The sequence below is a fragment of the Vulpes lagopus genome, chromosome 6 (assembly GCF_018345385.1).
Source record: "Vulpes lagopus strain Blue_001 chromosome 6, ASM1834538v1, whole genome shotgun sequence".
Taxonomy (NCBI): domain Eukaryota; kingdom Metazoa; phylum Chordata; class Mammalia; order Carnivora; family Canidae; genus Vulpes; species Vulpes lagopus.
The window spans coordinates 28,215,713-28,232,311 of NC_054829.1; the positions used below are offsets into that span (position 1 = coordinate 28,215,713).

The 16,599-nt window shown below is 37.7% G+C and overlaps 1 protein-coding gene across 20 annotated transcripts in view; it reads right to left on the reverse strand.

Annotated features, from left to right (window-relative positions):
* SIPA1L1 (signal induced proliferation associated 1 like 1) overlaps positions 1–16,599 on the reverse strand; it is a 373,433-nt gene that overhangs the window by 75,319 nt on the left and 281,515 nt on the right. For all 20 annotated transcript variants that reach the window (XM_041758492.1, XM_041758500.1, XM_041758507.1 and 17 more), the window contains 2 exons: positions 10,210–10,313; positions 7,192–7,349 (listed from right to left, as the gene is read on the reverse strand). In XM_041758492.1, coding sequence (XP_041614426.1) covers positions 7,192–7,349; positions 10,210–10,313 — 262 coding nt within the window. The remainder of the gene's footprint in view (positions 1–7,191; positions 7,350–10,209; positions 10,314–16,599) is intronic.

Here is a 16,599-nt window from a genome sequence, read left to right on the forward strand (position 1 = left end):
ACCTTAGAAATAATACATTCCTTACAGTCACAGCCATGCCTCACGTACTCAGCAGTGCTGAGGATTGGATGTTTCACTGCAGAGAGTTATCCCACAGACAGAAGCTCAGAGGCTGAAGCAATTACAGAAAGCACCGGAAGAGAACATGGTGAATTCAGTGTTCCTCAAATTCTGCCAATAAAATCTTGAGTTTCATCTTAAAAAGTCATCTTGATTTTGCATTCTCCTGAGGAATATCAGAGTTCATTTTAACACAAAAAGATAACCTGTCCCCCAAATCTTGGGAGTACTATTTAAGACTAGGAAGATGTTCTGTTTTACTGATGGATGGCATAGCCTTGAACTTCCATTTGAATGGCTGGTAAGAAATCTTCACTTCTCCAGGAAACAGACTCTGAGAAGTAAAGTGATTTGCCCAAAGCCTGATATAGAGAGCCTGGACTAGAATCTGAACTTGCAGATGGCCAGCAGAGTGCTCTAAGATAGTACCACATTATTCCTTTTAAAGGAACATTTTTAAACCTTCCACTCTTGAGGGGCTTGCAAAAAGGTACCACCCGCAAGTGTCACACAGCTGAAGAGACCCCAATTAAGCTGGGCTTTGTAGCATGTGCTGGCATAGAAGACATTAGATAAAGTAGCAGATCTCGATACTGAAAGCCAATTTCAAGTTGATACATGAGACTGTTCCAGAGACATCTGAACAGAAGTCTCAATGGAAAAAAGTGAGAAGGTGATGATGTTTGAATTTCTGAACCACCATGGAAATGGCAATAAACAATTCCAACCCCAAATTTAGAGGAGGGGGCCTTAGTATCAGAATGGTAGAGGGAAATTTTCCCCTTCTCGGAGCTGGATCACACTGCCAGCTTGGAGAGCTTTCTCAGAAAGCAGACCTGGGCAAAGGACAGGAAAGATCAGTGGCAGAAGAAATAAATGTGTGCCCATCATTCCCTCTCTGGGGGGCTCTGGAATTCTAATAATATTCACTCACTGATGCTCCCTGAGCACCTCCTATGTGTCGGGCACTGGGCTCATGCTGAGGATCGAGGATAAGCTGTCACAGGCTCAGCCCTCCAGAAGCTCCAAGTCTAGCAGGGCTACATACAGAAGTCGGAATGCTCTTGTGGGAGGTGTGGAGCGCTACTGGAAACACTTTGGAAAGGCAATTTACCTAGACCTGGGAGGTCAGGGGAGCCCTCCCAAAGAAAAGCAGGAATTCATCTGCTGAAGGAGGGGCAGAGGTGTGTAAGATGAGGCATTCCTGCCTGGAGAGCAGCAGCATGTGCAGAGAAGAGGGGCAGAGCACAGTACGTTCTGGGAGCTGTAAGTAGTTCCACACAGCTCCAGGGGTAGGGGTGGGGAGGAGAATTGGCAGAGGCCCCAGTGGAGGCTCACAGTGGGAAGGCCAGACCCAAAGGACCTTATGCAGTAGACTGTACACTAGAGTGTCTGAACCTCTCCAAAATGGCTTTGAGCAGCAGGAGTAACATATTCAGATTTTTGTCTTAAAAAAGGTCAGCTACATTGGACAATAAGGATGCTGATTAGGCCTAGAAGAGTCTTTCTAAAAGAAATGTCTACTACTTGACCCACTTGGATTTTTTCTTCCTAGCTGAAGCTTGCATATTTATTTATTTTTAATCAAGAAGAGAAGGGCATGCACATTTCATATGCATGCACCACAGTCCCAGCCTACACTAGATACTTTACTTATGGGATTTTAAGTAGATGTCAAGCAACCATCCACTGCAGAAAAAGGAAATTTAAGATCTGAGAGGTTTAACAATCTGGTCTGGTTCCAAGTGCTTTCTGCACTATATCATACTACCTCCTTTCAACATTCATTATATTTTAACCTCTGAATATGAAAATCTTTCTGAGAGGAGAAACATACATTTCTACCTTTCTAAATGTAGTTACTGACCAGAGTTTAACACCTGAAGACTCAGGTTATTATAACCACTTATTATTATACTAGTTTTAAAATTAATAGTAATTCTTCAATTTTGTCAGATAGTGAGTCAATGTTCCAATTTTCAGTTGAAGAGGTCCTAAAATTTTAAGTCTTTTTATCTAAAATGGATCCAAATAAGACCCACATATTTTAATTAATCATATCTTAATTTTTTTTATTCTGTTAATTCTTCTCCACTTCTTTCACTTTCCCTTTTACTTCTTGCATTTATGTGTTGAGGAAATTGGGCTGTTTGTTGCAGGGTATCTGAATTTTGGTGAATACAGGCATGTTCTTCTGTCTTTTGTATTTCCTGTAAACTGGCTTCTCCAGAAGTTTGGTTAGACTCAGGTTCAGCATGCTGGGGGAGGTAGGGAACAAGACTAATTCATAAGTGGGGTTGTGTCCTTCCATTATGAGACATGTTTGTCTCTTTTTGTGATATCTGCATTCTCTGAAGATCAATGCCTAGATCTCCTAATTCACTGGTTGCTAAAAAATGTTGAAAAAAATTTTACGCTGAGTTTTTACAGAGTGAGGCCCTGAGGTGTGAATGAAGTATATCTGGTCCTTTGCTCCCAAACTAAATGACCCCAGACTGCTATGTTTATTGATTGGCTTTGTATCATTGATGTGAAGAGTTTTTCTGCATTTCTCTTATCAGTAATCACTTATTGATGTTTTCAGCATATCCTTGCCACTGAATAGTTCCTCATCTTTTTGATTTGTTGTTTTTAATCTGCTCTATCAACCGGGACCAGACAATTAAGCTCAGTGTAATGATACCTAATAAAATGAAGAAACTGGAGGGTTCTCTCATCAGGTATGGGCATAGTACAGAGTTAGTGATTAATTTCTGAGTTCTTGGCTCTGTCTACTGTTCAAAGTTAACTGACCTCTGGAATTAGTTTGAAATAGTCAGTTTTTCCTGTTACAAACTTTTCAGTATTCAGGGAAATAACACCCACTATTTCAGGACCTCTTCTTTATATCTACTACAGGGATTTTTCTCTTTGTTCACCTGCTGCATCCCAGGGCCTAGAATAATGCCTAGCACATATACAATAAAGGCTGTAAAAAACTGGCAAAAAATAAATGAACAACAATAAGCTCCAAATTTGCCTTTTTGCATACAAAAGATCTTACATGGTGACACTGGGTGTATTTCCTTAAAACTCTATTTATACCGTGCTACTAGATGGCCTAGCATTCCAAGGGCCTCTGCTGCCTGGTAACCCCAACTACAACAGCAGCCTTTTCACTATACCTTCCACCTTCCTTCCTGTGTCTAAACTTCTGTATAATGCTGGCCACTCCCAGAATTATTTCTCTTTCTCCCACCGAATTTCATCCATCTGTGCTTTAAAACACGCCAAACCCCATTTTCTCAGTTAAATGTTCCCTGTAACTTCTTTAACCTGTACTGACCCTACACTTTTCTACCCGATTACAGCAAGAAGCTCCTTTGAGGAAACAACTTTTGCACTTTCCTCATTACAGGCACCAGATAGATGTCAATAAATAAATGTGAATGTTCTCAGGGGAGAAAGTTTGAAACGAGATTTTCAATGATAAAAAGTATCTGAATTACTAACTCTTTGAGGGATATAGTTAAATTACATTTAAATCTAAGCTTTTCTATCAAAGTACCTCTAATAAAAGAGGCCCATAAATTCATATCCTTTATAGTTTGGGGAGTGGCTGAGGTAGGAGAAAAACTCACAGGTACGGAAACTCTTTGAAACACTTATGTTTTATCTTAAAATTGATATAAATTTTCTATTCTGCTTCATAATATATTTTTCTTTTTTTTAAAAAAAAGATTTTATTTATTTATTCATGAGAGACACACAGACAGAGGCAGAGGGAGAAGCAGACTCCCTACAGGGAGCCTGATGTAGGTTGATCCAGGACCCTGGGACCATGACCTGAGCAGAAGGCAGACACTCAAATGCTGAGCCACCCAGGCATCTCTTCTTTTTGTTTTTTTTTCTAAAGATTGTATGAGAAAGAGCAAGAGTGCATGCACACACATGCACCAGGGGAGGGACAGACAAGAGAGGAAGAAAAAGAATCCTCAAGCTGACTTCTCGCTGAGTGTGGAGCCCAACACAGGGCTTGATCCCCGGGCCCTGAGATCATGACCGGAGCTGAAGTCAAGAGTCAGCTGCTTAAACGACTGAGCCATCTTGGCCCCCCATAATAGGTTTATTTTCATGAGAACACGAATCCCCTTTACACACTTTCCCCCATGCATTAACTACAAGAGAGTTGCCTTATCTTTTCGGGGACTTTAAACATCTCCTAACATTACCACACACCCCAGGAAACATGAAAACAATTAATACACCACAAGTTTACAAGAAGAAAAGATCACTACTTTAGTTTCTTGTGATTTGACGTTACAAATTGATACGTTCTCTTGGATTTTAAAAAAGGCCCAGATTCACAGTTTATATGTGAATTTAACTGCATGTTGGGTCTTCAAACAAGTTTGGCAACTAGGAAATCCCAGGCTAGCTCACATGGACTGAGCTGGGGTGTTCAGTGACCTCCCATAAAGGGTCCAACATCATATTGCATGGTGGGATTAAGAAGATGGGCTCTCCAGGCAACAAATTAAAAATAAGAGAGACAGTAGGGGCGCCTGGGTGGCTCAGTTGGTTAAGCATCTGCCTTTGGCTTGGGTGGTGATATCAGAGTCATGGGATCAAACCCCATGTCAGGCTCCCTGTTGAGGAGGAAACCTGCTTCTCTCCCCCACCCACCACTCTCCCTGCTTATGCTTGCTCTCTTTCTCTCTCAAATAAATAAATAGGTAAATAAATAAATAAAAGAGACTACAAAAAGCATGATTTTCAAGACTGGAGTAGGGGTGGGGTTTAAAGAATAAGACAGACATCACTTCCTTATCTAGCAAAGTGTTGAAGAAGGTTAAGAGATATTTCCTCCTGATTACTCTATTTAGACTTGCACTGGCCACATGTAGGCTACTGAGCACTCCAAATTATGACCAAGGAGGTTTTTTTTTTTTTAAATGACCAAGGAATATTAAATTACATTATAATTTTAAAAGTGACAATTCAGTTATTCCAAAGCTTTGAAAAAGCATGTTTGGAACATTCTGAGCATATGAATCTACTTTGCCAGTTGCAAATTCTCTGAAATCTAAACACAGGTTATTTCCAATGAAAATCAAGCACCCTGATGAGCTCCAAGTCTAAAGCATACTCCAGATTCAAAATCTTAGTCCAAAAATAAGTAAAATAGGTCAATAATCTTTAAAACTTAAAAATCACCTGTTGAAACAATAAGATTTGGACAGCAGGTAAATAAAATGTATTATTGGGTCAAAAACATACTGCTAAAATTAATTTTACCTATTTCTTGTTATTTTAAAAATATGGCTATCAAAAAAATATAAAATATATGGCTTACATTACATTTCTGTTGAACAGCATTTTATTTAGACAGAATCTCTCTGTAAAACAAACTGTATAGCTTTCTCCTCCCAAACTTCATAGTGACCAATTAAAAAGGGATTAGCTTTCTATCAAAGTTGTATGAACTCCTTTGCATGAATCCAGTACAGAGGATGTTTCAATTGCTTGGGGTATTTTCTGAATGCAATAGCCATCACTCCCAGTTACAGTCAAAAGTTCTGCACTTAGTCTGTCATTTTATACCTAAATAAAGCAGCTTCCAGAGACCATATTATTCTTGGTAAGAGGCTGCAGATCCGGGTCTCTTTTGTTGGAGTTTCCACTTCTTAGCCTAGAGTTCTGGGATAGCTTGTGTGTCAGCAGCAAGGGCAGTACAGACCCATGCTTCACAGACCTTGCGAGGGGTTAAGCTCTAGAACCAGTGAAGGGGCCGAGTCCTAGTGGTTCCACTAAATCTGGAACCAGATTTAGTATATTACAGTCTAAACTACCCAATACCAGGACACCTGGGTGGCTCAGTTAAATGTCTGCCTTCGGCTCAGGTCATGATCCTAGGGTCCTGGGATTGAGCTCCATGTTGGGCTCCTCGCTGGGCAGGGAGCCTGCTCCTCCCTCTCCCTCTACATGCTGCTCTGCCTACTTATGTGCTCCCTCTCTCTCTGTCTCTCTGTCAAATAAATAAACTACCTGATACCAGCTAACTACAGACAAGTTACCTGTCCCCATGACTTAAACTTCATCTGAAAATGGGGATTTTTAGAAACAGTACCAAATGTATGGGTTTTAAAAATCAAATGAGGTAGCCCAGGTAAAGTGCCTAGAATTAGTGCTAGGCTTATCAGAGGAGGCCAACATACATTGTTCTCGTAGGATGTGCAGGGAAGGTGACAGTTCGTAGTAGTCCAGAGCATCCTTTATTATTGGTTTTGTTCCCTGAACCCACTTGTTCAACTCCTGTAATTAACCCACACTGACACCCAGAATTAGACAGTTGTGGATCTCACAACAAACCAATTATCAGTCTGTGTTGGCCACTTTTTGTGTAGGTGGCTATACTAATTCAAAAGCAAATATCCAACATTAACAAAGTCCAATCTCCCGAATTTTAGGGATGGAAAGACAGGACAAAATTCTGTATTTTAAAAGGACAGATTCATATTAGAAACATCTTACTAATGCTAGAATAGCCTTACACGTCTTCTTGGTACTATGTCCATGTCAACCCAGCAATTCAGGTCCTTATCCTTGTCAACACCCAAAGGCCTCTTGCAGACAGTTGCCTGAATTCTGATACTCATGAGACTAGGTGAACAAGCAACATGAAAACAATTTTACCAGAGGCTTACTAAAGAATAGAAACGCCTCAAAGATTGCAGTCAGAAATGTTAGAGTGAATCCCATCAGTCCTAAGCAAGGATTTGAGCTTTTTAAATAATAATAATTAAAACAAAACTTTTCTACTTATTATGATCATTCTTCTCTGCTCTTGCCACACCAAAAGCTAAATATAATTAGCAGTGTGAGTAATTAGTTGGTGACCAGATGGTATGGATGAAGGACACCACCTAAGGAGGAGGTGCAAATGGAAATAGCAGGTGTCTAACCAACGTGTCTGGGCAATGTCAGTGCCGTCAGGTTACGTCATTGTGTGAATTTGGCCATCTACACGCACAGTTTAAAGACAAAAATAAATAATAATAGCTTCCCACTGACACTTCAGAAAGAATTGGATGGGGCCCTCTGTGTGACCACCGGCCAACGCCCATGCGGCTACTGCTGTTGTGCCAGTACCTGTAACAGACACCGTCTGTGCAGGGGTTGTGAACCCTCACGATGACGAAAACGTGCTGGAAGTGGGATCGGATGTTTTTTGGGCTGAATGGCTGTGCTCCTGGCTCTTGGAAAACAATTGTTACAATATCATTTCCAATATGTCGCTTCCGTAGGAGCTAAAACAAAAAATAAGCAAACAACATAAATGACAACACTCTGCATTTTCCTCAATTCCCTTACGTAACTGTATTTTAAACATTCATTATTAATCAGGCCATATTAAGGTAGGCAATCTCCACAGTTGCTGTCAATATTTTAGCCTGTCTTATTTCCTCCCAGGAAGAATATAGAAATGAATATTCTGAAATTTGCATAAAATATAGAGCCCGTTCAGAAGCAAACCAATATCTGGCATATTACGCCAAGTTCTAGCCTCTCCAAAGTCTCAGTTTCCATAACAACAGTTTTGTTCCATTTTCACATAAGAAAGAAACTTGCCATAGGGAAGATTTTTTAGAAAAGAGAATGGCTGAAGTAATTACAATGCAATTTATGTTCTGCTTTAATTCACTTCATTTAAAGAAATGTGGCTAAGGTGTTTTCGAACATGTTTGTTGTGTCACCAGCTGGGAATGCAGAAATTACTAATATTCCTTAAAGCAGGTTAAATTACAAGTTTAAATCACTTTTTTAATTACAATGAAAGCTGCTTAAGACCACCTTCTGTTTCACATTAAATGGTGTTTTAGAAAGGTGGCTTTCAAATTCAGGGAACCCAAGTCAAGCTAGGCCAAGAGGGGTTTATTAGATAGTTTAATTCAGTAGTGTGAAATAAAGTTGAACAAAATTTGTATTTCTCATATTTATTATATAGAGCCTCTAATAAGGAGAAAAATAATGAAATATACCATTGATATCAACTCTGTTAGGCATAAGCTTACATTTATAAAACTTTTTTTCTTAATTTTCCAGCGACTTTAACTTACACAAATTACTCCCAATAAAATCAATGATCTAATATTGGCTGTCGGCTGGGAGAAACAATAGCCTTTTAGATTAGGGTTGAGAATTGGGAGTTAGAATGTTCCAGAAATGTACTTTTTAACCTTAGGAATTTCAAAGCATCTCAAATTATCTTCTAATGAGGCCATTTACTTTCATTTCTAAACATGATATATTATTGGATGTTACAGAAATAAAGGTCTGTACTGATTGCTATACAGAATATACCCATTATTAAACATTATTAATCTACTCAAGATCTTGGACACAACAACAACAAAATCAATTGGCCTATGTATCATGTCATTCCTGCATAGATGATTTCATTGCCTTTTAATGCAATGTCATTCTTTCTTCAAAAATTGATTGATATGTAACACTAAGGTCTTAATAAAGGACCCAAATAGAAATAAATCCATTTACCCATCTCACATTATCTATAATGAAAGACAGTATCTATAAACAAATTCCTGCCACAGATTTTAAAAGATATGTTCTTTCTGGTTTTTTTCCCCCCAAGCATAAAGTGATCTATGTAGAAGAAATAAATTCCCTAGCTAGAGAACTAAAATCTCTTAATATGCAACAGTACAAATTATTTCTTCACTCTGATTTAGGACCATAAAAACACTTTTACCTTGAGTGGACCTCCAAATTAAATAATTTAAATAGCTGTCCATTTAAATGCCAACTTACGCTGCTCAACACACTTCAACTCATTTAGGAGAAATAAACAAGTAATTGAATCTTGTTAACTACATATATCATACTTTCTCTGCTGAGTAATCAGGTAGAAAGAATAATCCTTTAAAGGATCCTTTAAAGATCGTTTGTCAATGTTCTGAAATTTTTTGTCTACTTACCAGTAAGAATAAGAAAAACGTATTTTTTCTTAGCATGATGTTTTCCTCTCTGGATAATCTAGAACTTGGAATTTGCATAGAAAATTGTCAACAAATTCCAGATCATAGAATTTATCTTAAATAGGTTTATTTCAGATTTGTGACTGATTCACTGCTTTGCTTCCTATTTTTGATTACTGTGGTAATCATAAGAGGCAAAATTTTGTTACCTAGATTTGTGATTTAATCAAACCTGCAGTGATGAAGTGTTAGATTAGATCAGTGTTTGGTTAAATTCTGGGAAAGAGGATGTGATTCATTCTGCAGCTGGCCTGTGTTCTGTTAGCACAACAGTTGACAACAAAATCTATATCCATTTTAGGGTCAGAAGTAATACTGGACCACTTGTGTTTATAATTGCTATTGAAAGGAGAAGCTGTTAGTTCTCTGGCTCTTTTAAATGTCAGTTTGGTATCATTTATTCTGAAGTGTTTTTTTAAAAACAGCAACTACCACATACTTTCTAAAACAATAGTACCCGTTTCTATTTTGCTCTGTAACAATCTGCCACTTTAAGTTTTCTTCATTTACTATGTCAATGACCACATTTTAGTGATAGGCATTGTGCTTTTAGATCCTCTTAAAAGAAACTCTGTGATGTACACAAAGGCAATCAACATTTTTTATGTTCTTTGCTGTCTCCAGACAAACATTAAGAAAAAAACCTTTTTCTGAGAGCCCATTGACATTTATTTTGGTTTTTCTCCAAGTTAGTATACCAGAACTCCTTTGAAAACTGAAATGACACATCACTACTTTCCTGTTTTGTACCCTAGCCTCTTGAGATGGAATTTCACCCACTCATACTTGTTCTCTGCAACCCTGCAGGGTCACCTAATCACCATGATTTCAACTTGTTCTCTTCAGATTCCATGAAAACTTCAATCCTCGTGGGTGAAAAGCAAATGATTAATTCACAAAGCCATCCAGCTGGCTGTTAACCTAGAATTTGTGTCTCTTCATTTGTTTTCAGCTCATTTGCTATTCGTTATTTCTGCAAAGTACAAAGCTTCCTGCCGCGGTGACAGGTGCAACATTAAATTCTGGTTTAAGATTTTACAAACTTGCCACTTAGGCTTCTGGGGGAAATGAACAAGGGCGAAGAAACACAGACAACACCAGGATCTCTTACCTGTTGCTTGTTGTTAGGCGTGTATGGCAGCATGGTGGAAACATGGAACATAATTTCATAGTCTTTATATGTTGTATACAGAGAATGGGTTCCAGTGGAGTCAGCTACAGTAAAAAAGGTATATATATATATATATATAATGATTAGATGACTATAAGAATAGGAAAAATAGTTCACTTAAGGAAAATATCTCAAAAAAAAAAAAAGGGAAATGGTTTAGAATGAAAAGATGTTAGATAAGATCTAGCATTGGTGTTCTTGCCCACTTTTTTGTATCTGATTTTCTTTGGTAGTCTAGTGAAGATACCTTCTCAGAATAATATTTGTAAATGTATAATATACAGGATTTCAATAGAACTCCATTATACTGTAAAAATACAGTTAGCAAAAATAATTTTAAAATATGATGTTAGATTTCTATAACAAGTTTTAGGAATTGATTTAATAATAACCACTATGATTTTGAAGTAGTGATGTACATAAGCAATATTTTGAAGGATCTCCAAGAAAAATATAGTATGAAAATATCTTCACTTTCTGCCTGCAATAAAATCACAGGTAGAACTTACACAACTGTAGTTGGCTGTCTACATTCAAAACTGAAGGAAGTGTTAAATTTTAATTAGGGGTCAGTGAAAATAAATGTAAAATTATTTCCCATCCAAGTTTATACACCCCTGAATTCTGTCCACAGACATCAGAAGAAGGACATCTTTTCCAATACTTTTAAGAGAAATGTTTTGTTCTTAAGAAACAAAATTTAACAAGACTGTAACACTGAATAACAAAGATATTAGAGCAATGTCCAACAATGTTTTAAGACTGTGCTCTGCTCTCACCTTTCTTAAACAGCAACCTCTACCACTTGATCATTAACAAACCAATTGCCCACAAACCACTGGACATCAGAGAAGGGAATTATTAACTGTCCAAATGAAAGGGAGTACCTCTAGTCTTAAAGGCACTAGACTTAATAGGCTGCAAAAGGACAGAAGTGCGTTCATTCTGGGTAAACTCAAGCCTGCATCAACCATACCATTGAGGACCAGAAGTTTCCTGCATTTTAGAGAAGCTGCAAGACAAAGCCCCTGGCATACACCAAGAGGCAGTCGTTCTCAAATTTAGTATGCACAGTGGCATCTGGAGAACTGGTTTAAAAGGCAGATTCCCATGCACCACCCCCAGTGGGTCTGGGGCTGGGCAGAGGAATCTATTTTAATAAACACCCCCAGGGTGACTGTAATGCAGTAGCTCCACTGCCCTTAGGCACTGCTCCAAGAATAGACCACAATGGTGGCTTGCAGAAAGACCTGTAAAAATGTTCAAGGGCCTGGTGTTTCAACCTCAAGCTTCTTGGAGGATCTTAATTTTTAAAGCTGACATGAGATGCAAAGGGTTAAAAGCAAACTAAAAGTGAAATAAAGCATAGACTACACTTCAAAAATTGAAAAAATATGTACCAACATATAATTTCCCAAGGAAAAAAAAATCTTCTAAATGCTAATGACCAGCAACACAAAAACTACAAATTACTACAATAAATAATTGAACTATCTAAGACAGGTCTCAAGTATGAAGAACATATCTACTGTTAAGGACTCTTGCTATAAATAACTCTTGAACTGATTAGGACATTTTAAAACCTTAAAGTGAATGTGTCAGCTTTGACATGTACTTACATGTGTTTCAAGTCAATTTTGAGCAAAATTAATGAACCAGAAAAGAGACTGTCATCTAGTATTCATGAATTACATTTCGCTTTCTATGTCTGTCTAATTCTAAAAGGATTCTACTGCCAGAGAGAGAAGCTGATATGGAAGACAACGCTGAAGATAATCTGTTTTTCTACTGCTGGCACATTCTCTCTTTCCTTTCTGCATGCCTCATTTACAAAATGTACACTACTTGACCAGCCTTTTTCTGGGGACTTTTGGAAACCCCCAAGTTTTGCTGATAAACAGTTTGAATAGTTTCAGAAGTTTCCGAGATGAAAAAGGGCCAAAATAATGAAATTTTCCTTTCTGAGAAGAAAGGAATACCAAAATCCTGAAAATACTAAGTACATAAAAACAAAATTGTTAACCTTTATCGGGGAGAATGGAAAATGAGGTTTGTTATATATTCTAAAGAATACAGCATCCAATGTTGCTATTACTATATATTTTTAGTGACCCTGAAACCCTGAATCCATGAAAAATTTAATAGCATGACAATCAGGAAAATGAAAATGACAAAAGTCCTTTTCTCTCTGGCTGAAGAGAACATATGTTGAAAATTTTCTAAAGGGAAATATGCTTTAAGAAGAGAGTTATGGAAGGAAGATAATGCTCCTTCATATTTGGTGAGGAGCTTTAAAAGTCAAAAAGTAAATTCCGGCATCCTATGGGTCATCTTGATAATCACATTATTTGCTTGCAAATCATACTACCAGCAAGTGGCACACACCCACTAATAAGGTCAGCACTCTATGCTAAGTCATAGAAAGTAAAATTTCTAATATTCCGTGTAGATAAAAGGCACTGAATAATTAAGGAATGGTGACAATATTTTTCTCAGCTGCTTTGAAAAAGTGGAGATACATGATAACATCCTACAGTAGGCATTTCTATTTGAAGATGGTATGAACTGGTTAATTAATGAGTTTGGAGAATAGTTTCAGATAGTGTCATAATCATCCTTGACTGCTCCTTTGGGCCCAACTCTTACTTTTTAGGTAGTCTGAAACCTTTGTTGATAAGGTGAATATATATAAATCTGAATGAGGAAAAGTAATCAGACTTTCATAAAAACCATTTCTCTGTCACTAACAGATGTACTGGAGTTAAGAAAAGCTAGATGAAAGAAAACAAGCCTATGGAATTTGATTTCAGGAAAGTTTCTAGTTTTAAATATTTACGAACACATGAGAAAAGTAATCTCATTAACTAAACACATGCTGGCTAAATAAAGTCAACAGAATGAAGAAGGCTTAAGCTCCATTAATTAAATGTACTCACCGCTACAGAACATGTCAAATGCAAGATGAAATCAGATTGCTTGTAGGTCGCATTTTTATCTCTTTATTTAATTTGAAATATAATAATAGTCAAGTGGCTGCTGGGGACCACCCCTTGAAGACCCTCAGATGTCCCATTTATGCACCTTACCTCAGGGTCTGGGGAATGCAGAAGTCAATGCTCAGAAACACAGCCAGGGCCCCGTACTGACATCTGGAACATCAGCACATATTCAAGAGGAGACACACTTCTGCCCTTGCGGTACTATGCACTCACTCACTAATGAAGTATTTGGGGAAATCAAGAATTTCTACCTGCTCTGGCATCCACCGTGTGTCTACTAGTATTTTTTCAAGGTACATTCAGCCATGGCCAGGAGATGTGTTCCTTTACTTCAGTAAGGGTCAGACCAAGAAGGGTTTGTTGTCCTGCCCTTGACCATGACAGAAGAATCCACACTGTTTCAGTTCAAGGCATGTGTGAGTGTGCACGTGAATGTACACTGTGCACGGAGCCTCACATTTGAGCTTCTTAAAAATCAGTAACAGAGGGGTGAGAAAAGTTGAGACGGTGCGAGGCTGGCACTCAGGTGTTAGCCCCTACTGTTTTCTGCTAATGACTCACTTGGCAAGACACCTACAATTACCTGGATTCCCTATTTGGAAGTAAGAATATCTGAATTTGAATAACAACAACATCATTTGCTAAAAGACAACAGGTCATTTCACTTCTCTGCCTGTTGATACTCTTACAGCTGTGAGGATTAAGTGAAATAATGTATATGAAAGGGCTAGCCCATAAAGATGCTCAAGATGTGATTAGAATTTAGAATTTTGTGCAGTTGAGGTAAAAAGTGTAGTTTCCTTAAGTAGGAACCTTTACATATTTTAATTTCTTTGCCAAGTGCATTCCAGGAACACGCACAAGAAAAATCTTAGAACAGTTCAAAGTTAAAGAGGTGAAAAAAGAATCCTTTTCTTCATTCATTAGTGCCTACAACTCCAAATGGCCCTCTGCATATACAGAGCATTTAAGCAATGGTAGTTGTCTCCAGTTCTTTATCAAAGTTTAAATATTCCAAATAAAGGACTTATTTTCTTTATGAAAAAGCTTGTATCTCTTCTGAGACTCTGAATCTCAGAGGTACGTAACACTGCTGAAAAATGGGGAAGTAACAAGCATTCACTAATTTGCAGCAAATGAATGAAAGCAAGGCTTTTAAGGAATGCTTTACTAAGGGCTTCTAAAGTCTCCTGTGTTGGGTCTTGACAAATGAGCCTCATCCAGGAAATGATTTTCCAAATAATCATCCATATCCACAGCTAAACATGAAGGTGGTCTCCAGCTTTCAAACAACAAACTGCTTGGTGGTAAGTTTATTTTTGTCTTTACTGCTGTATGAGAGGATGGTAATTATCTAGAGGTCATGTCATCCAAATACGGAGACAAAGTGAGGAAGAAAAAAAATCCACCAATGAAAATGTCTTCATTATAGAACTGGTCCAACCCCTGTCACATCTGTAGCTTGTTTGCTAAAAGACCTTATTTCTGAACCAAGAAAAGAGACTTGTATGAAAAACTGGGAAAAACAAGAAATGGTTCAATAGCTCCATCAAAAATCTGAATAGAACTGTAATGCATGACAAGCAGAGCCGTTTCTTGAGATGGCTTGGGTACTTTGAGCCCAAGGGCTTGAGAAAGGGATGGACACAACCACAAGACAGAGTTCTGGGCTTCACTGTTCTTAATTGTACATTTATGCTTTTTCGGAACACTTCATCAACCATAGCACTAGGGTCTGTTCTACTTCCCAAGTACTTATTACCTGTCTAACCTTGGGCACTTTAATCTAAAGAAGCCAAGTCTGTAAAATGGGAATAACTAGTACCCAGCAAGGTCTGTGAGGGGCTACATGAGATGACAAATATAAAAAGTACCTGGGACTTTTGCTTCCAGCCAGCCACACAAGTACTCGGTATAGGACTTGTTTTCCCATTATAAGTAACTAAAAAACTGAAAAAATATCTGAAACAGCCTTTTTTCACACATTTTTATAATAGGCAGCATTGGATAATGATCCAAAAAGAGCCAAAGAAGATGAACCCTCTGATCCCACTAGGTTTTCTACCTGGAGGTACTTTTGGAACAACAGCACAGAGCATGGCTCTGAAGAGGAAAGCCAAAATATACTTGTGTTTAGGAAGCCTGAGGTAGCTGATATTTGCTGGGCAGAGCTACACTGTGAAAGGGGTTCAGAAATCTGCATAAGGGCCCCCTGGGGTCTTGGGTTAAATAGTATAAGCTGCACACACAGAGAGTAAGATTCCAAAAGCCAGGCAAAGAAAAACTATTAGGGTAATGTATAGCATGGTGGCTATAGTTGGTAATACTGTACTGCATATTTGAAAGTTGTGAAGAGTAGATCTTAAAAGTTCTCATCACAAGAAAAAAATTTTGGGTAACCTTGTATGGTGACACATGGTAACTAGACTTTTACAATATACACAAATATTGAATCATTATATTCTACACCTGAAACTAATATAATACTATGTGTCAATTATACCTCAATAACAGAAAAACTATTAGGCAAAGAAAAACTACCAGAGAATTGTAAAGCAAACAATTCTCACAGTCCACATAAGGTTCAAAGACACTCAAGTTCTATCCAGCCACAGTAGAGACCTCATTAAACATGCAGGTATTCAGACATAAGAAAAATCGTGCCTCAGTAGAAGAGATAAATTAGTAAAGAACTGCCCTAGGTATACTTTAATAAAGCTTAAGAAAAAGGCTTATAAAGATTAAGCTGTTTTGTATGTAACTTATCTGCCTACCAAAACTAAACTCAACACTCTTTAAAGACAACAAAATTTAGACACTCAACCATAAAATATTCACAATATACACTCTCCAATCAAAAGTAACCAGACACATGAAGCAGTAACATAGAACTCAAAAGCAGGAGAGAATCTGTTAAATGGAGACCTCATATGAAGGATGATGGAACTGGCATGCAAAGACTTTAAAACAGCTATCATAAATACATTCAAGTATTTAAAGAACAATATAACTTAATGAGAAAGTAGGAAATATAAGAAAAGAGGACCAAATTCAATTCTGGCCCCGAAGATGAAAATTTCACTGGACTGGATTAACAGCAGATTAAGACACTATGGAAGAAAAGAAAAAACAGTGAATTTGGAGGATATATTAATAAGAATTATTCAAATAGAAGCATAGAAAAAAAGGTTAAAAAAATAAATCAACAGAGCCTCATTAACCCATGGTATGTCAGTGAGTGACCTAATGTATGTATAATTGAATATTCAGAAGATGGGGACAGGAAAAAATAAGTCAAGATTGGCAATTACGGGGACACCTGAGTGGTTTG